Genomic DNA, 25388 nt, shown 5'->3' on the forward strand with positions numbered 1-25388 from the left:
TGAGCGCGTTCTACAACTTTTTTCACTTGCTAATTGAAAATGCCATCAGTCTCCACAAAGCCCTGTGAATAGGTGTACATTATTAAACACTTAAAATAGACCAACAGCCAAAAGTGATGCAAAATATTATTATTTTCATAGCGAGAGAAGTTGATTCCTGTTCTGCTTGAGAACCGGGGTAACGCAGTAGCAGACAGCGCTCAGCCTCCGGGCTGGAGAAGGCGAGACGCGAGCGGCAATGATCTTCAAGAAATCCTGGCGTGGATCAAACATTGAATAGTTGTACAGATTGCAGCTAAACTGAGCATGGATCCATTTCTCATTGGAATAGGCCTAGTTACAAATAAATACAAGTAAATACGTTTTGAAGTACCCTGCATTGAAAAGGTTTGTCTTGAAATGGCAACTGCTAAAGACACAATTTTTATAATAATAATAAAAAAGAAAGAAAGAAACAGATAAGCCAGTTAGCCTCATGAAACTATGAAAACAATTAATTAAAATGATAAGAAAATAAAAAATCTATATGGTTCTTTGTATTCATCATGGTCATACTTTTTTGCTTTAGTAAAATGATGTAGGCTCTGTCATTTGGACACAAATGGACATTATAAACATTCAGTGAAAGACCTCTAGTCCCAGGGTTAACCCGTTAAACCCTAGCCCTATTTTCTGAAAATCCGCCCTAAAAATACATACCTAAGTATGTATGGAAGATTGCTCCACTTCTACAAGGTCCATTTGCATGGTCTTGGTATCTAGGGACATCTATGGATCTCAGGGAATGTATTCCCAGTGTCAGAAATATTGTGTCTGTTACTAGGCTTGAGTAGATTGTGATGAAAACAAAGGAGAATATAAATTATGATTTTTCTTTGCATCTTTGTCAGTGAATAACACCATGCTAAAAATTACCACACATGAAAAACTGCCACTGAGCTCGTTCAGCACCTTCTTGAGATCACGTGTACAAAAAAATCTAAGGAAATGAATAAAGAGAAGATGATTAAACAGAAGGTTTTTGTAGATACAGTACTGAATTCTGCCACCCGGACACATGCAATTTGAAATATTATTATTAAGGCTGTCAAAGTTAACGCGGTTTTAACGGGTTATCGCCCGATTCTATTAATGCCAAATCTTTTTTAACTCACGATTAACTTTTAAGATTTATTTTTATTTTTATTTTTTTTACTAGACATCACTCAGGTGTATTATTGATGCTCTCATTGATACTATGTTTGTTTCTGAAGTGTGTGTGTATGCGTGTGTGAGATATATATAGAGAGAGGGGGGTGAGAGAGATGAGGAAGGGGCAAGAGAGAAAGAGAGCTAGGAGAGTGTGTGTGTGAGAGAGAGAGGGGGGGGGGGGGGGTGCGATTACTCAGCCCTTGTGTGGGTGAATGTAACAAGTTCCTAACGTTTTCTTTCCCCTATTATTTCATGCACACTTTATTCATTGTTTTAAATTATTATTTTCTTTTAAGTTATTTTGTGCATCACTCTGTTTTGAATTTGATGCAAATTTGCAATGCATGAGGGTCATCCTTTTGTGTTAAATGGCTGCATAAAGCAAGCATTTGTATTAAAACTTGGAACTTGAAAAAGATCTGTTTAACACTTTCAGTGCCGGCCATTAACATGGTAAAGCATGGTTAAATGCCAGCACCCACTTCAATGATAGCGTTGTGAACGCATAATCTCTGTTTTAAATTATGGCTATGCGTCTAATCTGCCCGTCGCTTATCAATGACTTGTTTGCAGTCAACATTGTCGAAATGGATTTTTTTCTTTTCTTTTTTAATCGCTTCATTTCCGTTTTATAGCATTTTGAAAAGCCCTCGTTTAAGGAAAATATAAAGATTCCGTGATAAACAGCATTTACTGGAATATTCTGGATACACAAAAACATTGTAATTTTTTCTGCCTATTTATGAATCGTTTTCAAATAAACGCTAGATTATCGATAGTATAATGTGTACTTATGCACGCTATAGAAGGGGGCTGAAATATCGATTATCTCATTTCCTGAACGCTCGCACAGACACACACGGGGCACACGCTGATATATAAGTTAAAACAGATCCGATTACCCCAAGACTGGTAAAATAAATTCCTTACCTTAGATCAGATGTTATCCAAAAAGATTATTCCAATTCCTGATCGACATTCCAAATATCGATCACGCTTATTGATTACAGTGTTGGGTAATGTAAATACATAATCCACACTGTTCTGATGGCCGGCGATCACTTGGTCTCTTCAGTTGGCTTGACTGAAAAGTAAAATGAGGAAACTGCCCCCCCCCCCCCTCGTCAGTCTAAAGTAATGGGGTGCAGTTACACAGGGAGAGACGATAGGGGGCGGTATTTTCCCAATTGAGCTCAGAGAGAGTCTGCAACACTAGCGTGAGGCTCGATTGATGAAATATGAATTCAAATTGGCAATAAAAAATTTGCGTTGGGGCACTCAAAGGTCGGCATGAACTAACGACAAAAAGTGTGGGTGGCATTCAAAGTGTTAAGGTAGAAAAAAGAAAAGAAAAAAATGCGATTAATTTGCGATTAATCAAGAGTTAATTTAATAATTAATTATCTTTAATGACCACCCAGCCAGGCTGGTGGAATTTGATTTCAGTGCAGCATGTTACAACATTGTTCCAACATAGAACATATATCACTTACATTACGTACATACTACATGCAGTTAAATACATAAATACACAATTACAAGACCTTAATATCAAAGTTCAGAGTTTATGTCCATGTCCATAGCAACAGAGGTATGGGGGGGTTGCGGGGGGTGCTACAGGGAGTTCCGTGTCCGTATGGCAGTGGGGAAGAAGCTGTTTTTAAAGCGGGATGTTTTGGTGGTCAGGGATCTGTAGCGCCTCCCGGAGGGCAGCAGCTGGAAGATGTGTTGTGCTGGGTGAGTGGGGTCACAGATAATTTTTCTAGCTCTTCTAATTGTGCTTTGGCGGTGGAGTGATTCGAAAGATGGGAGGGGGGTGCGGATTATTTTGGAGGATTTATTGATTATTCTTTGGAGTTTGTTTTTGGAGTGAGTGTCCAGACTGCTGTACCAAACTGTTATGGAGAAGGTGAGGATGCTTTGAATGATAGCCTGGTAGAAGCGGAGCAGGAGATGTTTTCTGACTCTGTATTTTTTTTACTATACTATAGACAATCATGCGATTAATAGAGTTAAATATTTTAATCGATTGACAGCACTGATTATTATAGAATATAGAATAGCAGGCCTATAAATGGCCTTATTATAGCCAACTTGCTCTATATCAAATCTACTCTTTCCAATGCCAGAGTTCAATTTGGATTTAGTATCACCAGGCTTGCAGGAAGAACACTTTACCCTATTGGTAAACAAACGTATTGTTGCTAACTGCTGTTGTGACATGGTGTTGAGGAGCCACGAAGTGACCCTTTTATTTTGACATCCTGTTCTCTCTGTCACTTGTATGATGCGGTATATTGAGCATTTAACATGTATATATAGAGGATTAAATATGAGTACTGTATTGTACAGGTATATATCTGTATATATATATATATATATATATATATATATATATATATATATATATATATATATATATATATATATATATATATATATAAGCGTATAGGCTATTCATGCTAGAAGGACCATGTATTGTATATTACACAGGGCAATTGCTACATTCAATACTGCTGGACGCCCTCAGGAATGTGCCTACGACCTTGGGGGCCTCTGCTAGCCTGCTGGAAACAGATAGGACACCTAGGGATTTTCCACAATATCGTACTCTGTTCCAGTAAAACTGTTACAATTACTTTTTTAAGTTACAACCCAGTGGAGTAGACAGGAGCCAATGGCAAAGATACAAGTTGGAAGGAGGAGTGGTCATTTTTATGTGTTGTGTGTTGATTGGATGGTAGAAATGACATCACTGTATTTAGACCAATAATAAAGAGGTCTTGATATGATGCCGGACCGATATATAAGTGACTGCTTCAGCCTCGAGAGCTGAGATTTGCAGTTTTTTTAAGCCAGGAAATGTCGAGTGGTGTAATGGGGCATGGCCTGGCAATTTTTGAGTAAACCTCCCTAGGAAGTATACTCTTTAGATTTTAGAGATTTTGGAACTTTTTGACTTTTTACATTTTTACTTCAGGCCCTTTCTCTCCTGAAATATACTATGATAAATAGTGCTTTTCTTTTTGTAACTCTTGTAGCTTTTAATTAAAAACTTTTTGAAACTAAATCTCTTTTCTTCGTGTTACTTTTTCCAAGAAATACTGGTAAGCTATAATATCATTTCTACTTTTGAGCACCCATTCAAAGTCATGCGGTGTAATTGAGACTTGAATGAAAGGTCGTTTCGAGAAGATACTTTTTCCTATGATGGTATTTGTCACTGTTTTTTTTAGCCTGCCTAACTATTCATTAGCTCCTAAGATAGTATTCTGTCACCGTCTAAATGTTAGATTTGTCATTGGGGCAGAAACACGGCAGAAACGCTGCAGGGATCAGAAACACGGCAGAGGGGCGGTTAGGTGGTCGAGCGGAGATTGCGTTCGTCACCAGCCCCGGAGCTGTGAGCTTGGTTCGCATGTTCGAATCCAGCTCACAGCTCCGGGGTTGTCACCAGCTTGGCTGGCCGTCTGCACTGATACAATTGGCTGTATCAGAGGGTGGGAGAAGCTGGCGGGGTGGGTCCGGGTCGTTGTAAACAGCGACTCCTACAGTTCGGTCGGGGCGCCTGCTAAGCGCGGATTGGACGTGAGGGGGATAGTGTGGTCCTCCCACACGCTACGCCCTCTCAATGAGAATCCGCGCTGCCAGGTGAAAAGAAGCGGTGATTGGCTGGACGTGTGTCGGAGGAAGCACGTGGTAGCCTCCACTCTCCCAAATGATCTGACTGTGGGGGGTAAAAGCGCAGCGACCAGGAAGGGACTGGGAATTGGCATACGACTAACATTGGGATGGGAGAAAATCGGAGGAAAATGGAGGGGGAAAAAGACCAATATAAAAAAAAAAAAAAAAAAACACGGCAGAAACGCTGCAGGGATCAGAAACACGGCAGAAACGCTGCAGGGATCAGAAACACGGCAGAAACACTGCATGGATCCATTTCATTTATTATGTATAGATCTTAGGTGTAATGGGTACAGATGTCAGTTTTTTCTCTAAAAATAGCAAAAGAAGTAAATTGAGAATCTGTAATCTATTTGTATTCAATGCAAAAGGGGATTATACAGACAGCAAGCATTTAGAAAGAGATTACCTCACTCATTTAAGCTCCGAGATGAACTCTCACCGGCGCCGTTTGACAAATGAGGGAGGGATAATCACTTGATTGATGACAAACCTATTGGTATACTCAAGTAGATTTACTAATGACAGACTTGTCAAATAAATCTTCCTTGTTATGAATAAAATATAGATCTCGCAACTAGAGCTGCCGCGATAACCGCATTACCGCGGTATCGCTGTTGCATCACGCTCACCGCAGAGTTAGGCTGAATACCGCGTCACCGCTGTTTTTTATCATAATAATAAAGTTGGCTTGCGGCTCTGCAGATATACCCTACTCGGTTCCAAGCGAAGAAGTGGTACCAGAAAAGTCATGTGAAACATTGCAGACCACTGACTGGTCAGAAGAGAGACGCGTCACACTTTGTAGCCTCAGTCTGAACAAAAACAGAACGCCGGCGCCGCCATCTTTACTGCCTCGCTAAGGATGCATTTAGTTCAGGATTTGTTTGCGACAGAACCAAGCAATAAACAAAAAAGAATGGATTCACTGTGTATTCTGCCTTATTTATTGATGAAACAAAACCGACATCAACCCAATTTACCACCGAGCGGAGAGTTTAGTGTCACAACAAGATCGCTGATGTGTTAAGTTTGTTGTTGTTAATACTACCGTCAGCCGATATACACGAGAGGTAACGTTAAACCCTGTGCGGTAATTACCGCGGCGGTAGGAAATATTTCACAAATTCGTGCGGTAAGGAAAATATCAATACCGCGGCAGCTCTACTCGCAACCTCTACCACTTATCTACATCAGTGCCGGAGGGGGTCGGGACGAGCATACGGTATAGCAGGTCTCTTGATACAACTCTTTTTTTAGATTCACTGGGGTTTGAGTGTCAAGGCATTGCAGGGCGCTGTTTGATGTCAGATGAGCGGACCACTGAGTGATGGGCTTATCAAACTGACCTGATATACTGGGGCTTAATACACATGGTTAGGGTCTTTACTCTTGGATACATTTGAAAAAAAAATGGAAAAAGATTGATTTATGACGTGATATCATTTTGGGACCAGTGTCGGGCTTAAGAGGTTAAGGGTTGGAGCAACACTCACCTGAGATCTTAAGGCGGAAGTAGTCTTGCTTGTCGAAGAGGAAGGAGCGGAGGACCCCTTTAGTTTTTTCGAGGGGTGGGACGAAGAACATTTTGATCCTTTGGAAGAGGAACGGGAGGAAGATGATGCTTTCATCGTGGTGAACTCAGTCAGCGGAGCTGGGGCCAGAGTCTGCTTCAAGTTGTCTGGGCTAGAGCAGTTTGGAATGGGATGGTTAGCTAGAGAGAGAGGGACAAAGAGAGGAAATCAAATCCAGTCTTATTTGTTAAAGGTTGTGCATTAGTGAAGCACCGACACCGGTAACGCATTAACCCTTGTGCTGAAGAACCAACTCACTATTATCTAAATAAATGTACGAAGGTTTTAGTGATTTCGTTTTTTTTGTTGACCTTTTCCATAACAATATTCACTATACTTCTGAAATCCCCGATGTTGAAATGGCACTGGATAAAAAGTTGTGATGGGTTAAATGCAGACAAATCTTTTTTCCGTATTTTTCTCCCATCCCAATTTAGTCGTTATGCCAATTCCCTTCAGGTCGTTGCACGCTTTTGCCCCCTACTGTCGGCCTGGGTGGGGAGAAGACTACCACATGTCTTCCTCCGATACATGTGGAGTCAGCCAGCCGCTTCTTTTCACCCGACAGCGAGGACTCTCACTGGGGGAGTGTAACGCATGCAAGGATCACACTATCTCCCCCAGATCCCTTCCCTGCTGAACAGGCCCCCCGACCGACCAGTAGGAGTCGCTGTTTACAACGACCAGGATACATACCTCACCGGCTTCCCACCCGCTAACACTGCCAATTGTGTTAGTAGGGACGACTGACCAAGCCGGAGGTACCGCTGACAGCTGGATTAGATCCCAGAGTCTCTGCGGTGGTAGGCGAGCGCTTAGTCTGCTGCGCTACCCAGCCGCCCAAATGCAGACAAATCTTTAGTCCATGTAAGATGTGCTTGATGACATATTCTAGATTAGCTCTTGGTTTACACCTGAATTGTCATCTTTATTTAAGGAAAGGAACAGAACCTGGTCACTTGCCATAAATCCTAGGGATCCATCCCATTGGTCTTCATTTAGACCAATTAGAAACAAATGCAATCATCTGTCATTGATGACATATTCAGGTCCCACAACATTTTGGGAAGGTAGTGAATTCTCTAGAAATAAGGCTGTTTCTTTGCCTACACATGTCAGATTTAATAAGGCAAGATTAACGTTTTTATAAAAGAAATCTTTACTTTTTTTTTATAATAGACTTCACTCAGGTGTATTATTGATACTCTCATTGATACTATGTTTGTTTCTGACTCAAAGTGTGTGTGTGAGAGAGAGAGAGAGAGAGAGAGAGAGAGAGAGAGAGAGAGAGAGAGAGAGAGAGAGAGAGAGAGAGGGGGTAACAAGTTCCTAACGTTTTCTTTCCCCTATTATTTCATGCACACATTGTTTTAAATTATTCTTTTCTTTTAACACATTGAGTGCCACGCCCCTTCCGGGAAGTGCATCTGGCCTTGCCGCCCATTAACCCCATGTAAACGCTCACCTTGTTTGTAGAGCTAAACCTATATTTTATATTATAGCTATGGGTCTAATAACACCGTCGATTGTCAGTGAGTTACTTCCAGTCAACGTGCAAAAAACTGTTTTGAATATGAATATAGTTTGGGTGCTTCAGAGTAATTCCAGGAAAAAGACGCGAAAATAGCGTTTTAGTGGAATCCACTTATCATACATACCACCAAAGTCACTGGCCCACTGTGTGCGTGTGTGTGTGTATCTGCGTGTGCAAACAGGAATGGGACACAGACATTTGAACTATTAAGTGATTAATGCCTACTGTGGCAAAGTTGTAGCCAACAACTAGGCCTAATAAAAAAGGCAGTGACATTGTTAAGCCTTAAGGTCTTCATCATAAATCGATCAATAGAGACCGTATTAGATCCCCATTTATCATATCATGGGGTATCATTGGAAAGCCATACTCATTGGCTACAACCCTGTGCAAAGGTTTTCGAGATCGCCAAATGATTGACGGCGCTAGAACCCCGGGAGTCGGGGGTGGGGCACGCCTCACATATCGGCATGTAACTCGAGAACGGATTTTGTCACCTGAAAGGGCAATCGACAGGCAACAAATAGGGCTTTAATTCGATCAATATATTGTATTAAAAGAAATGCACACCCGAGCCACTAGAGGTCGGCTCTGCTGTTGATAACGCTAACCAAGTTAGCACACATACACACACGCACAGTGGGCCAGTGACTTTGGTGTAGGGGTGTAACAATGCATCGATCCTAAGGGTTCAACTGCATCGATTTGAAAATGTTAGAATCAATTATCGCAATTTTAATGTGTACAGTGTTATGTTATTGTCATGTCCGTTACAGCCAACACAACGACATACGCTACTGCATCAACGGTATGATTAACAAAGCAAGGCATTCGTTTTGTTGCATTAACGTTATATTACTATTGCTATCGATAAATCTAGGTGTTCTAAAATCTATTGCTATTGGTAAGACTAGAATAAGTTACATTCATTTAATGTTACTGTCTCGGAAAACTCTCGCATATCGCAATGGCGGACTTTCAGGAAGTAAAAACGCAAATGAGAGCTTCCGATTGGTCATTTCCTTTATTTCCCTTGAAACCAGTCATGTCACTCTACTGTGATTGGACCGTTGGCTTGAGTGCAATGTGGGACTTGTAGTTTTTTTTTTACGATTTATCAGCGGAGAGGAAAAAAAGCACAACTGAGGCTGTAATCTTCACTCGCACACCGTGCGAGTAATTGATTTTTCCGGTTCGCACACACATATTTCTAGGGGCAAATGCGAGCAATATGGTTGCACTGTAGAGCCCTGCCCTACGCCGCAGCTCGGTAGAGAAAAGAAACCACATAGTTTCGAATGGAGTGCAATAGCGGCCGAAGGCGTTAGAGGGCGGTATAAGACCGTCTGCCAGCTCAGACACATTCAGTACAGCATGCACAAGGTGCCCCGCTGAATTATGAATGGCAATAGCGAATAAAATAAATACTGTGAGAAAAACATAGAACTACGTTTCTGCCGCCCGACGGTTGAGTGCCGGACACATAGATCTACGTTAACGGCACCCAAAGGGTTAAGTTATTTACTCTCCGTTTTGAATTTGATGCAAATTTGCAATGCGTGAGGGTCATCCTTTTGTGTTAAATGGCTGTATAAAGCAAGCATTTGTTGACTCATGTTGATAAGAGTAATAAAACTTGAAAGATCCGTTTAAGGTAGATTTAGAACAGATTAATTTGCAATTAATCGCGAGTTAACTATGGACAATCATGCGATTAATCAGATTAAATATTTTAATCGATCGACAGGCTTCGTTTTTTTTCAAACGTAGCCAAGAATAAACACCCTAACCCTGTTAAAACAGCAGTCAAAGTGTATATTTTCAGCACTACGTTTGTTTAACACATTCGGGGCCATTGGGATTAGACTATGAGGCCAGCTTGAGGCCAGCTTTTCATTACAAGTTTTCACTGTGCGTGAGGTTGTTTGTAGAGCTAAATCTAAATTTTATATTATTGCTATGTGTCCATTGGCATTGTCAAGTATAAACCTTCCCTTCAATATGTCATAAAGAAATAATTTTTTCATCAATACGTTCCCGTTTTATAGTGTTGTGAATATGAACTATATACCACAATGGTCTGGGGTAATTCCTGCAAAGCTAGTTATAGGGCACTAAGCTAATAACGTTAAATCGATGCGTTTCGGCCCTACACAAGCTAGAGTTAAAAATAAAAATGCATATGATCGGTATCATGTTCCACCATGAATGCATGAAAGGGGGGGGGGGGGGGGCGGGGGAAATAATTTCTGATTATTGATTACCAATAAGGCATTCGTTATTGCAACATCATACACTGACCGGGTGGATGGCTATGAGAACAAGGCCAGATCAGACTGAAATTGACGTCAAATCGCTCTTACCTGTGGCTGGTAGGGGTGGAACGATACGCATTCAAACCGTGTACCGTACGGTAAAACCCCCACGGTTCGGGGCGTCTGTGTATGGTACGGTTCAGGGGATGCGCAAATAAAAAAATTAAAAACTTCATTTGGCGGAGCCGGGACAGGTGAGCGCTGCCATTGTGTGTAAAAATGGCAAGCACAATATAAATTAATCTTCATTACGACTTTAAAAACATAGCCATTAACATTACATAGGCCTACACACATCTTGCCATAGCGTTAGCAGTTTGTACAACACAACGCATGTTAATAATGTTAATCTAAATAAATGTAGACAGATAATGTACGTATTTTAAAAATAGAATGAACAGAGCAGTGTTGTTTTGAAACAGTACAGTGTGTGTGTGTGTGTTAGTTTGATGTATGCTGCAATTTATATTGATGGCCTTCTAATTTGTTTATTTATTTATTTATTTTAAATAACTGACACTTTTCCCTTTGATAAGAAATCCAGCCATATTCCTTTCATTGTATTTCAAATACTGCACTTTAATTTCAAGCAGAAAACGAATCTTTCCATTAAGAACTGACAATCAGGGAATTTAAACATTGTTGACATTGTTTTTTTGTGTTTATATTAACATGTTTTTTTGTGTTTATATTAACACATTGGCGGCCATTTGGATGCGTCTAAAATCACTGTAGACGGCCAGCATATGTAAACAGACTTGCACAGTCCGTGGGGCTGTTTGTAGAGCTAAATCTATACTTTATAGTATTGCTATCTGTCCATTCTCATTGTCAATTGAGACCATAAACCGTCCCTTCAAAATGGCTTAAAGAAATAATTCTTTCATCAATACGTTCTCATTTTATAGCGTCTTGAATATAAGCGTTATACGGGATTTGGTCTAGTATATTTCCTGGAAGGCTGGATAAAGGGCTAATAGCTACTAACGTTATATCCAATGGCATTTGGGTTATACAGAAGCTACAGTTAAAACTCAAGCTGCATATGTTCGGTACGATCCTCAAGCATGAATGCATGAAAGGGGGGGGGGGGGGGGGGGGCGGGGGACGTCGTTTCTGATTATTGATTACCAATAACCGTGTTCGTCTCAGTAGCCACATACGCTGATCGGCTGGTTGAGTATCATAACAAGCCCTGATCAGCATGTAATATACGTGAAAAAGATCTTACCATGAGCCGGTTGGATCCCCCAGACCATTTCCCAGTTATCGATCGCCATCTGGTAGATCGATATGTCCATTGGCTGATGATATATTCCCTTACAGCATAGTGAAATCCGCGATCCAAAACGTATTCCGTGCAACAGGCTATAGGTATCGCTTCAGGCGAGTAGAAAACTACATTGGAAATCCAGAAAAAAAAGACAACTTGCATTATCATTATACAGCGCCCCTAAGAGGATCTGGCCGGTAATGCACTTTTTCGAATTCAAAGAGTAGGGTACATCTGCAGTGCAGCTCGGCGACCTTGAATAGGTTATTAAAATGGAATAAAAGCCAAAACAACCTTGCCACAGAGATATCCGTGGTTGGTCCTTTAACTCTTTCAGTGCCACTCACGAGATTTCTCTGTTTTTTTTTATAGGTGGTTGCGTGCCACTCACAAGATTTCTCGGAATTATTAATTTTTATTTTTTTTTGCGATCTGAAAAATTATTGCATCACCCGAGCCTACCCGACTATAGCCGAGCTGCGCCGGTGATCACTGTGGAAAAAAGCGCCCCCTGTCGTCTCCCAGATGACATAAGTGATTTTGGAATGAACTCAATGAAAATGAATGGGGAAAAAAATCCGGTACTCCACATTTTCCAGTTCACTGATCCAGCCGGGGTTACCACAGTTCATTCTGGAGCCTCAGATCCCCGCGGATAATGGAGATCTACTGTGTCGCGTTGGATCCATACACGTATCGATTTTTTCGAATGGTGATCAGGAATTGGAATATACCAGTTGGATACCATCTGATGTCAGGTAAGGACTCTATGTTATCAGTGGTAGGATAATCAGAGTAAGTTTGATGAAGTTATAAGTAGGGATGCACCGATATGAAAATTGGCCGCCGATACCGATACCGATTGTTCAACTAACACTATCGGCCGATACCGATACCGATATTTGTATATTTGTATATAAGTATTTGTAAATTTATTTTAATTTTTTTAATTTTTTTTTTTTTTTTAATGAAACTACTGTATATTTGTATGTGTATGTTTGTATTTGTAGGCCTCTTTACTTACTTAAAAAAAGGAAACATCAAGAAATATGTTTATGGTATCACTATCTCTCTCCCAGTATCGTCTTGCGGCCTGCAGAGGGATACTATTTTCTCAACCAGAGCTTTCAACCAATGCAATGGAACCATTCTTGCGGCCTGCAGCAGGATACTATTCTCTCAACCAGAGCTTTCAACCAATGCAATGGAACCATTTTGATTGACAGTCGATTCGGCCAATTACGCCACACCGGTGACCGCTAGCACCCACCTCCTGCTGTCCTTACCACCAATCGGCAAGCGTTTATAAATTTTTCTACTTCCGGGCATTCTGTTTGCGAGAGCAGAACACACTTAGCTACGTTAGCTGCCCGGCCCGCCGACCGGCGCTCCACGCATGACCAAATGAGACATAATGATTTTACTGCAACAAATGTTATAATAAAACAAAGCCTTTCTATACATTTGTCTGGTTGAAAACTTTATTAACAGATTGCAGAATGTGTAGTTGGGTACGGAATGAGCAACGGAATGGAACCGAGCTATGAACGTACTAACGGAGTAATGCCTTGTTTACTGCTATCTTCGGGTAAATAATATGCTTGTTATTGAACGTGTAACACTTCATTTTAACAGCAGATACTTTCTTAAATGCCATCTTCCCGAGAGAGGGTGTTGACGGGGAGTTGTGTTATTAATAGCATTGAACAGCTAACCGAAAGCTAGCGTTAACTATTGTTAAAGGTTTAGCCATAACGTTACCTTGGCTAAAGTTGCGGCTATTCATAATGCAGCAATAATGACTGCAGACCTGCAAGCAAAGTACAGCAAGTTGACAAAGGAGTATTCCAACGCAAATCACATTTTCACCAGTAACGTTAGTCTTGCATCTAATAGCTAATAACGTAGCTACGTTACCGGCGCTCCACGCATGACCAAATGAGACATAATGATTTTACTGCAACAAATGTTATAATAAAACAAAGCCTTTCTATACATTTGTCTGGTTGAAAACTTTATTAACAGATTGCAGAATGTGTAGTTGGGTACGGAATGAGCAACGGAATGGAACCGAGCTAATGAACGGACTCGGAGTAATGCCTTGCTGCTATGGGTAATAATAATATGCTGATGTTATTGTCCGTGTAACACTAACTATATAACGCTAATGCCACAAAACGAATGCCTTGTTAATCATAAGTAGTTACTTTGATGCAGTAGATTGTGTGTGTGTGGGGCGGACGGCGGGCGTTGTGCAGGTAGATCGCGCGAGTGAACTTTTTTTTTTTGCCTTTTGACGCTACACAAATTGATGGGTATTTATCGGCGACTGCTATCGGCACATTTGAGCTTATCGGCCGATAGGCCGATAGCAGTCAACAAGGCACTTATCGGCCGATACCGATACCCGACCGATATATCGGTGCACCCCTAGTTATAAGCTGTTTTGTGAAATGTTTTCTTTCGGTTTCACTGTAAAAGTCCGAGAGGAAATCAACGGAGCGATTATCAGTGCGCAGCCGTAATGTGCTTGCGTGCACGTATAATATTGATCATCTAGCATTTATTTGAAAACGATTCATAAAAAGGCAGACGAATATCAACGTTGTGGAATATTCCACTAAAAGACGATTTTCATAGAATGCTCCAGAATGAGCTGTTTTTTATATCAAAACGGGGGCTTTTCTAACTGCTCTGAAACGGAAACGACGCGATAAAAAAACAATCTGTCTTCACAGCACTGACTGGAAAATAGTCTTTGATAATGCGATGGGCAGATTAGACACATAGCCATAATTTAAAACATAGATTAGGCGATATTAACGTTAACATTGGCGCCGATGGTGGCATTCAAGCAGTAAAACGGAAAACCAGGCGTGGCACTGAAAGAGTTAAGCATGGATTCGAAACACGGATATATACGTTGTCGGGCGGGAATGTGTTAAAGAAAGGAAAGTCTAGTGCTGGCTGAGCATATCGTTTGTTTGCACTAAGTTAATACTTTGACAAATGTAGCCTATATCAGTTTACTGTAAACTTTTTATTTAATTTTTTATTATAAATAAATGAGAAGCATGTTTAGATTTTTGAGTGTTAAATATTTTTTTTATATAAAAAAACAACGTATATCGAACCAAACCGAAAGGTGACCCCAAAACAGTGATACGAACCGAACCGTCCATTTTGTGAACCGTTCCACCCCTAGTGGCCGGTTGGATTCCAAAAATAATTTACCAGTTATTTGATCGCCATCTGGTAGATCGATATGTCCATTGGCTGATGCTATATTCCTTTACTGAATACTGAATTCGGCGTCACAAAAAGGATTCCAGGCGATCTGGTGAAGCCATAGCTTTAGGCTAACAGAAAATCTAACCCAGAGCGAAAATAAAGTGACACCCGGTCTGCAACAGGGGAAACTGCATTCTCGAGACAGCGCCAATACCAGGATCTGGCCGGTACTGCACTTTCGGAGTCCCGATATGCCTTTTCCAGCCAAAATACAGCTCTGTGACATTGAGTAGGAGTAGGATATTAAAATGGAATAAAAGCAAAACAGAGTTTACCACGTATATATATGTGGTTGGCCGTCAAGCGCTGGCTCCCAATCATGTATATATTAGTGTCAAAAATATCGAAATATCGATACTGAATATTTAAAACGGTTTCGATACTCATTTCCCGAAATATCGATACTTTCTGCAGTATCGATACCAGCTGGCTTGCTCCCGCAAGTTGTTGACAGACAGACACGCTGCTGTCCTCCTCCTCAGAGACCAACAGACACAAGCTGCTGCAGCCTCCTCCCCCTCACAGACGTGTCATACCTGTCTTCAGTTTGTAAACAAAGCTATTAGCTAACGTTAGCTAGTCCGTTAGCTCCGTCCGTTAGCTTATGCTAGCTAGCCACCTTTATAATTACTTCATGGAAACGGAGTAACGTTAGGTCGAGTTCATTCATACTACACTAGTACACGTATGAACTCGACATAACGTTACCCCGTTTCCATGAAGTGTTTAATGAGAGTCTCTCTCGAAAATTGTTGTAGTTGTTTTAACACTTTAATCGCCGATGACGTGTTTAGACGTCATTCCTAGCCATGCTCATTCTGCCGAAGACGCCGTAACTTGTCTTTGATATCAATAATTCAAAAATCTGTGATCGAAATCATATTTCTCCTCCGGAGACATGAGATGTACTGGTGAGCTCCACTCAACTGTCTAACGGTTCAAGAGCGCCATCCGGTGGCCGATCGGCCAAGAGGGAGGGGCGCGCCAAACAGGAAGTGCTCATCCATAATCCGTCCGGGCACTCGCGATCGGTAGCCGGACCCCATCTCAACACACTGGATAATCAATCGCTCGCCCTAACTCAATAAACAACGTTATTTGGACGTATATAGTACCGGTATTATACAACCTGGAAATGGTTCATCAGGATCAACATCCCATAATCGAAAACTGTCTACTCCACGCTGATCGTCCAACGGCGCGAGGAAGATATGATAAGATCCAGCGTTATTTTCTAACGTATTCTATACTAACTGATCTGATGATCATATGACCCACACTAGATGAATGGTATAACGTTGCCCACGGAATTATAAACGCCCCCTCGCCCATCCGGTCAATATCAGATGATACGTAGTAAATTCTAGAAGTACCTCCAGTTGACATTTTTCATCTGGCAACGATCGCTACCAAACTGTATTTGATCATCAATATAATGCATTTGGAGCTATAAATCAAGTTCTGGAGAAAGCTGCAGAAAACAATAAAAACATACTTATACTTTAGACCATATTTTAGTATGAATATGTGAATGAAAAAGTATATCGTTGCTACACCCTGAACAATGGATATAGGACATTATTTGAATGGGCCATAATAATGGCAATTTAGCAATAGAATTTAAAAAGTTATAGCCCTGCAAAGAAGGGGAACTTCTCCATAGACAAATAGAGCTGGCTAGGGATGGTAAATTATGAATTTGAACCATGGCGATCAAAGTGTTAACCAAATAAAAAGCAGCAGCACTATTGCATAACTGAGTCATGTTTGCTATGTATTTCTTTCTTTAGGAGAGTTTGTTTCACAGTTTTAGCATGATGTTTTATAGATGGCTAGGTTAAACAGGTTTTTGTTTTTAAGAGGGGTTTGATTTAGATTAGATAATTTTGTTATTTTTAAATGTCAACCAGCAACAAAAGCAAAATTTGTAAAAAAAATAAAGAAATATATATATATATATATATTATTATTATAAATTTTTTGGTATCAAAATGGTATCGAAATATCAATACTTTTCAAGGTATCGTATCGAAATCCCAGTATCGTGACAACACTAGTATATATACGTGGTTGGCCGTGAATCGGTTAACAATGATTTAAAGTGTTATTAGTGAAATATGAGTTTATAGAAATCTCAGCCCATCGAGTCGGAAAAAGGCGCTTATTGACGTGAGGATTTGGCGCAACGTAAAGGGGACATGCATTGCTATTCCTTGCACTATTTGGGCAACTTTACACAATTCCTGCGAGTCTATGGAACACATCTGTAAAGTTTTTTTCAAAAAGATTCATTGTTTTGCATTTCTAATGAAGTACTCAAAAGCATAATTTTTCTACTTCAGGATTTCAGGCTGTTCTTGGATGGGCTCCGCCCATAAGCACTTTGAGTGACAGTCACCCACAGTCTGCACTGGCACAGAGAGAGAGATAGAGAGATAGAGGAGGGGGATACTAATTAATTTCGCCGCGGGGGGCATAATCCCACGGGACAATGCATTGGTAACTTGTTTCAAATGACAATATATACCACTGTGAATATTATTGCACGGATCGGAATATGGGCGTGGGAGTCAAAGATATTTTGACAGTGATATGAGCGTGCTCCGGGAGAAGTCCCTCCACGCGCGCCGGTCAGGTTGTGTGTAAAATGCGCGTGTGTTATGAGCGTGCTCCGGGAGAAGTCCCTCCACGCGCGCCGGTCAGGTTGTGTGTAAAATGCGTGTGTTATGAGCGTGCTCCGGGAGAAGTCCCTCCACGCGCGCGGTCAGGTTGTGTGTAAAATGCGCGTGTGTTATGAGCGTGCTCCGGGAGAAGTCCCTCCACGCGCGCCGGTCAGGTTGTGTGTAAAATGCGCGTGTGTTATGAGCGTGCTCCGGGAGAAGTCCCTCCACGCCCGCCGGTCAGGTTGTGTGTAAAATGCGCGTGTGTTATGAGCGTGCTCCGGGAGAAGTCCCTCCACGCGCGCCGGTCAGGTTGTGTGTAAAATGCGCGTGTGTTATGAGCGTGCTCCGGGAGAAGTCCCTCCACGCCTGCCGGTCAGGTTGTGTGTAAAATGCGCGTGTGTTATGAGCGTGCTCCGGGAGAAGTCCCTCCACGCCCGCCGGTCAGGTTGTGTGTAAAACGTGTGTGTTATGAGCGTGCTCCGGGAGAAGTCCCTCCACGCGCGCGGTCAGGTTGTGTGTAAAACGCGTGTGTTATGAGCGTGCTCCGGGAGAAGTCCCTCCATGCACGCCGGTCAGGTTGTGTGTAAAACGTGTGTGTTTGTTTCCCCGACAGAAGCTCCTGTCCCTCTCTCTATCTCTCTCTCTCTCCCTCTCTATCTCTCTCTCTCGCTCGCTTGTTCTCTGCCTCGCTCTGTCTGCACCCACCCGTTTGAGGAAGTGAAGGTATTTCCATTCGCTCTGCTGTTGAGGGCCCGTTAGTTATGCAGATCAGTGCCTTATTCACGTCAGCAAAACAGTCAAATCAGAATGGCTTAGTTGAGTGAGGGAAGACTCGAGACTAGACTGATGAGTCAATATGATAATTAGACACAGACCACATTGATATAATCCCCCATTGCTAGGAAACAATGTTAAACACTGGAAAAGGCCATTTATAATGCATGGGACCCTTAACTTGAGTGTAGTCTTTTGAGAGAAGAGATGCAGGGCTTTCGATGCGCCAAAAAACGAGAAAAAAAACTACACTTCCCAGCACACGCCAGCCCGTCAATCAAAATCAAGCTTTTTTTCGGGATCATATCTCACGGGTGGAACAAACCTGAACATTATTACCATAAAATAGAACGCAGTTAGTTTCTCTACCTTTCTGGGAACGTCTAGCAAAAAACTGCGTTGCAATCTGATAAATAATGGCGGAGCAATTTACACTATAAAAAAAAGTAATTGTACTTACAGTAGATTTCATTCACGTTTTTTAAGTGGCGAGTGACTTTTTTTGGCCACATATGCAGCTCGCCCGCTTAAAGTAGACAAATGTGTTTTAATATGTCTAGGCCTCTACATTTCCGTTTCATATGCCATGCAATGTTGCGAGAATGCAATATGTCGCTGCTGTGAAAATAAACCTTTTGATTGAGGAAACAAATACATTTGTTATTGTTTTGTAAACTGTTCTGTTGTTGACTAAATGATGACTAAAGTGCACCTCCCTGGATATCGACATTTCAGATATCAAATCTACTTCATTTGAAATATTGCATAATATACAGTACATGGGTTACCCCGATTGGCCCATCAGTCAGTCAATTGTCAGCTCTTGTATAAGCTCTTGTATAATGGTATAAATTATTATTTGTGTAAATTAGGTTGCACGCCGACCATTAAGTAAATACTTGTTTAGTTTAGGGTCTTCTTCCTGCTCCTTTTGTCCATGGAATGATATTTATGATTGTGTAATGAAGAAACTCTGATTGTATGATTCCATGTGGCAAATAAAAACTCTGAACTGAACTGAATTGTTGTAAAGGATACCAGCTGGCTAGCACACAAACAAATAATGAAACTAGTTTATTTTAGTGGTTAAAAAACATCCACAGCAACTGTGAATTTATTTATCACCTGCTAGCATAACGTTAGGAACTTATTACATTCACCCCCAGCCACCTGTCTCTCACACACTCTCCGAGCTCGCTTTCTCTCTTGCCCCCTCATCTCTCTCACCCCCCCTCTCTCTATCTCTCTCACACACACACACTGAGTCAGAAACAAACATAGTATCAATGAGTGTATCAAGTAATTTTTTTTTCTTTTTCTTTTTTTAAGCGTTAATCTTGCGTTAAAAAAATAGTGCCGTTAAAAGAATTTAGAACAACAAATGAATCAACATACTATATTTAACTATGAACGAACACAACACCTTATCATCCTTAGAATGTTGTTGTGAGCGACGCACTGCTCTGTTGTTCTATAAGGTAATTTAGAACTGTACTTTGTAAAGAAACTCAAAGTGTTAAGAGTGATACACTGCTGTTATATATTTTTTATTGAACAATTCTATCACACTTTTTACTGTCCGTTCTATTTAATTATTTTTAGCCTATTTTAAACTGAATCAAACTGCGCTTTTTTACTCTATCTAATCTATTTTATTATTTGTATTACTGAAAAACTGATTTACCTTACCTTGCTACCCCTCTATCTTTTTGTATTACATTTTTTATGCTCGCTTATGCCTGTATTTTTTACTGTTGTGAAGCACTTTGAACTGCAATTTCTGTATGAAAAGTGCTATACAAATAAAGTTATTATTATTATTATAGAAAATAAAGTTTGAAAACATTGTTCCAGTGAAAATGTAAACAACAGAGTTATGGTTATTCGTCTGATGTACTCCTAACAACATCTGATACCAAGAGCTAGTGTTAAGTAGAATATGTCAGAAAGCAAAGTCAAATTTAGTACAATGACCATCTGAGGGTCTAAGTTTATGTTGCGTTTTTCTCTCTAACCTGACAGTTTCCTGGACAGTTTCTCAGCCCCCTCTTTCCGTTGGTGGCTGGAGGGTTTTGGTGAAGGCCGTCTCCATTTGTAAGAGGAGGGAGTCCAGGTGGAAGGGGAGGGGTATGGGGAGTGTTGAGGGAAGCGTTGAGGGAAGCGTTGAGGGGAGCGTTGAGGGGAGCGCTGAGGGAAGCGTTGAGGGGAGCGCTGAGGGAAGCGCTGAGGGAAGCGTATAGGAGGCGTATATTTGGGAATGACCACCACGTTATGAGGATAGTGAGGGGAGCGGGAAAAAGACCTGGAGGGATGAGAGAGACATACAAATTCAAGTGCGAGAAATGGCCTTTCCTACTGCCCCATGCTAAGATTAGGGGTAGCAATTGCTTATTTTGTCACAGACACTGGAAAATGACTAGGAAGCTAGAAATGTCTGTGTTGTGGTCTTTCGTTTAGCACCACCTGTGGAGGGACTGCTTGTGTCTGTGTGGAGGGACTGCTTGTGTCTGTGTGGAGGGACTGCTTGTGTCTGTGTGGAGGGACTGCTTGTGTCTGTGTGGAGGGACTGCTTGTGTCTGTGTGGAGGGACTGCTTGTGTCTGTGTGGAGGGACTGCTTGTGTCTGTGTGGAGGGACTGCTTGTGTCTGTGTGGAGGGACTGCTTGTGTCTGTGTGGAGGGACTGCTTGTGTCTGTGTGGAGGGACTGCTTGTGTCTGTGTGGAGGGACTGCTTGTGTCTGTGTGGAGGGACTGCTCGTGTCTGTGGAGGGACTGCTTGTGTCTGTGTGGAGGGACTGTGTGTGGAGGGACTGCTTGTGTCTGTGTGGAGGGACTGCTTGTGTCTGTGTGGAGGGACTGCTTGTGTCTGTGTGGAGGGACTGCTTGTGTCTGTGTGGAGGGACTGCTTGTGTCTGTGTGGAGGGACTGCTTGTGTCTGTGTGGAGGGACTGCTTGTGTCTGTGTGGAGGGACTGCTTGTGTCTGTGGAGGGACTGCTTGTGTCTGTGTGGAGGGACTGTGTGTGGAGGGACTGCTTGTGTCTGTGTGGAGGGACTGCTTGTGTCTGTGGAGGGACTGCTTGTGTCTGTGTGGAGGGACTGCTTGTGTCTGTGGAGGGACTTCTTGTGTCTGTGTGGAGGGACTGCTTGTGTCTGTGGAGGGACTTCTTGTGTCTGTGTGGAGGGACTGCTTGTGTCAGTGTGGAGGGACTGCTTGTGTCTGTGTGGAGGGACTGCTTGTGTCTGTGTAGAGGGACTTCTTGTGTCTGTGTGGAGGGACTGCTTGTGTCTGTGTGGAGGGACTTCTTGTGTCTGTGTGGAGGGACTGCTTGTGTCTGTGTGGAGGGACTTCTTGTGTCTGTGTGGAGGGACTGCTTGTGTCTGTGGAGGGACTTCTTGTGTCTGTGTGGAGGGACTGCTTGTGTCAGTGTGGAGGGACTTCTTGTGTCTGTGTGGAGGGACTTCTTGTGTCTGTGTGGAGGGACTGCTTGTGTCTGTGGAGGGACTTCTTGTGTCTGTGTGGAGGGACTGCTTGTGTCTGTGTGGAGGGACTGCTTGTGTCTGTGTGGAGGGACTGCTTGTGTCTGTGTGGAGGGACTGCTTGTGTCTGTGTGGAGGGACTGCTTGTGTCTGTGGAGGGACTGCTTGTGTCTGTGGAGGGACTGCTTGTGTCTGTGGAGGGACTGCTTGTGTCTGTGTGGAGGGACTGCTTGTGTCTGTGTGGAGGGACTGCTTGTGTCTGTGGAGGGACTGCTTGTGTCTGTGTGGAGGGACTGCTTGTGTCTGTGGAGGGACTGCTCGTGTCTGTGTGGAGGGACTGCTTGTGTCTGTGGAGGGACTGCTTGTGTCTGTGTGGAGGGACTGCTTGTGTCTGTGTGGAGGGACTGCTTGTGTCTGTGGAGGGACTGCTTGTGTCTGTGTGGAGGGACTGCTTGTGTCTGTGTGGAGGGACTGCTTGTGTCTGTGTGGAGGGACTGCTTGTGTCTGTGTGGAGGGACTGCTTGTGTCTGTGTGGAGGGACTGCTTGTGTCTGTGGAGGGACTGCTCGTGTCTGTGTGGAGGGACTGCTTGTGTCTGTGTGGAGGGACTGCTTGTGTCTGTGGAGGGACTGCTTGTGTCTGTGTGGAGGGGCTGCTTGTGTCTGTGTGGAGGGACTGCTTGTGTCTGTGTGGAGGGACTGCTTGTGTCTGTGTGGAGGGACTGCTTGTGTCTGTGTGGAGGGACTGCTTGTGTCTGTGTGGAGGGACTGCTTGTGTCTGTGTGGAGGGACTGCTTGTGTCTGTGTGGAGGGACTGTGTGTGGAGGGACTGCTTGTGTCTGTGGAGGGACTGCTTGTGTCTGTGTGGAGGGACTGCTTGTGTCTGTGTGGAGGGACTGCTTGTGTCTGTGTGGAGGGACTGCTTGTGTCTGTGTGGAGGGACTGTGTGTGGAGGGACTGCTTGTGTCTGTGTGGAGGGACTGTGTGTGGAGGGACTGCTTGTGTCTGTGTGGAGAGACTGTGTGTGGAGGGACTGCTTGTGTCTGTGTGGAGGGACTGCTTGTGTGCTGCACGGCACGCATCCGACAACAACTCATGTTGGACATAATAGATGGATAATAGTTTTCTGCTCAATGTCAGACTTTTTAAACCCAAACCACGTCCGGACGATGGACGGAGCACCCTTCTTTCTAACCAATTGTTTCCAGGGGAACGGGAGCTCCCGCATCATGCTCGCTGCCCTGCATTTCACCAGGCAGTTTTAGTAGCCAATAATGAACCAACCGCTTGACTAGTATATTTTGTTTTAACCCTTTCACTGCAGCAGTGAAAGGGTTAACCTGATGTTGTGTGGCAGTGAAAGGGTTAACCTTCTGTGTATTGTCGCAGTGAACGGGTTAACCGTTTGGTAGTGCGGCAGTGAAAGGGCAGTGCGCATTTCGCTAGCTTTGTGTGTTACATTTGTAAATGTGAAAAAGTATCCTAAAAAATACCCTTATAACGGTACATTCAGTAGTCAAATCTCTACCATGGCACCGGTTCAACCGCTATACCGCCCACCCCTAACCAAGTCTTTGTGTGAGTGTATCCGAGTATAAGATTCTACGGTTTCTGAAAGTATACCTACACAATGTGTGAGAGAGAGAGAGAGAGAGAGAGAGAGAGACAAGTTGAGTGTACATATCCCACAAACCTGCGTTTGTGTCTAGGACTGCGTGATGATCGGGAACGGGAGTAGCGCCGAGGGCAGCTGGGGCTGCGAGAGCGGGAGTAACTCCCGGTGCTGGAAGAGCTGGAACGAGAGTAACGCCTGGGAGAGCGGGGACGAGAGTAACGCCTGGGAGAGCGGGACCGGGAATACCGCCTGGTGCTGGGAGAGCGGGACCGGGAATACCGCCTGGTGCTGGGAGAGCGGGAACGAGTGTAACGCCGAGGGCCGGGGGAGCGAGAGCCCCTGGTTGCCTTGCGATGGTGCTTAGAACTCTGGGAAGAAGAGTGCTTGACATCTCTACTGACGGAAGAAAAAAAAGACATAAAAAGGTCAGCAAACAGCCAATGCCTTTTTATTTAGTCTCAACTAGAACTAATTCCAAAAGAATAAAGTTTTTCCACAAAGACAATTTTATCTTAAATCTCAGTATTGTGATATCAAAGAAAAGTGCCACATAGATACATTCACACAAAAGGTGCTAGCTGCTAGTAACTCACCTGGGTGCAGGGTTTATTTCCCCATTCCAGTCAGGGTACCTTGGTGAGAATAACAAGCATTGTTATTACATCTATTGTACAAACCATCAATATAATCTACAAGACATTATGTGATGCACATGGAGGGGCAATATGCATGATAAGCACAGACAAAAGTGTTACTTCTTGTAAAAGTAATGAATTACTTACCGGTATTTTGTATTTTGTTTCACTACTCGTACTACTTTTCACCTAAAACCAGTCTGTGATGCATCCAAAGGGTTAAAAACCCTTGTAACTTTATGCCTAGATGTGCCTTTTAATATTTCTGCCTTTATTAATTTCACCTATTGGTATGTAACAAAATGTATTTATGATATGAAATGCAATCTTATAGATGGTGCCTTTTAACATGCCAGGGACTGCAGAAGAAAATTAGCCAACCTTGGCACATTAACATTATATAATACATTTGATTAATCATTAATCAGAGCAAAGTACGTATTTTTCATTCAACCACAGAACTCTTTTTAAAAGCACGAATTGGACCTTCAATGGGATGAAAATAAAGAAAGACAAACAAAGACTGACTTTTTGCGAAGGAATCTGCAGCTCTCGATGTGTACGTTGGAGTTCTGGTGGACGATCCATTTCTGGCGACCAAAACAACAAAATAGCAATTAGACAAGCCTTAATCATCCTCAACACCACTACCAACAGCCTCCATCTTCACCACCACCATCATCATCCTCATGTTTTTACAGGATCAAGCAGAAAGAATCTGCAGAAACTACTGCCTTTAATCCAGTTTCACAAAGTTCACTTTTACAAAGTCTTCCATGAAATGAAGTTGTTGATAAAATTGGTATATTTCAAACAAATGTCTCCAAAATATCCATCTCTGCGTTCCGAGTTCATAGCATTAATAAAAAGCTGATAAAGTGTCCACTTAAGTTTGAATGAATGACAGAAAAATAAAAAAAAAAGGAACGTCCACCTTCCATCCATCCACAAAAACAAGGACAAGAAAGGCTCTTTGGAACTGAAACATAACCTGCAAAAATGTTGATTTGTTCTTCCATGAAATTAGTCGTCCATTTAGATCCATGAAATTAGTCGTCCATTTAGTTCCATGAAATTAATTGTCCATAAAACTGGTAGATTTCAAACAAATGTCCACAAAATATCCATCTCTGCATTCTGAGTTCATAGCATTGATAAAGGGCTGAAGTGTCGGTGTAAAATAGCATTTTGAATGAATGACAGAAAAATAAAAGTAACATCCATCTTCCATCCTCCACAAAAACAAGGACATGTGAGGCCCTTTGGAACTGAAACACGGCTTGCGGTTTGTGCCATTTCAATATTCCTGACCGAACATCCAGAGTTCATAAAACAGTAACATCCATCTTCCATCCTCCACAAAA

At 42.4% G+C, this 25388-nt stretch overlaps 1 protein-coding gene across 1 annotated transcript in view; it reads right to left on the bottom strand.

Moving 5' to 3' along the window:
• Window positions 1-25388, bottom strand: part of LOC311243151 (uncharacterized protein) — a gene marked incomplete at its 5' end in the record, with an annotated part of 42505 nt that overhangs the window by 13446 nt on the left and 3671 nt on the right. The window contains 5 exons of the mRNA XM_084332263.1: window positions 6372-6589; window positions 20315-20601; window positions 23468-23785; window positions 23983-24021; window positions 24553-24614. Coding sequence (XP_084188389.1) covers window positions 6372-6589; window positions 20315-20601; window positions 23468-23785; window positions 23983-24021; window positions 24553-24614 — 924 coding nt within the window. The remainder of the gene's footprint in view (window positions 1-6371; window positions 6590-20314; window positions 20602-23467; window positions 23786-23982; window positions 24022-24552; window positions 24615-25388) is intronic.

This window comes from Notolepis coatsorum (assembly GCF_963971535.1).
Source record: "Notolepis coatsorum genome assembly, chromosome: 1".
Taxonomy (NCBI): Eukaryota; Metazoa; Chordata; class Actinopteri; order Aulopiformes; family Paralepididae; genus Notolepis; species Notolepis coatsorum.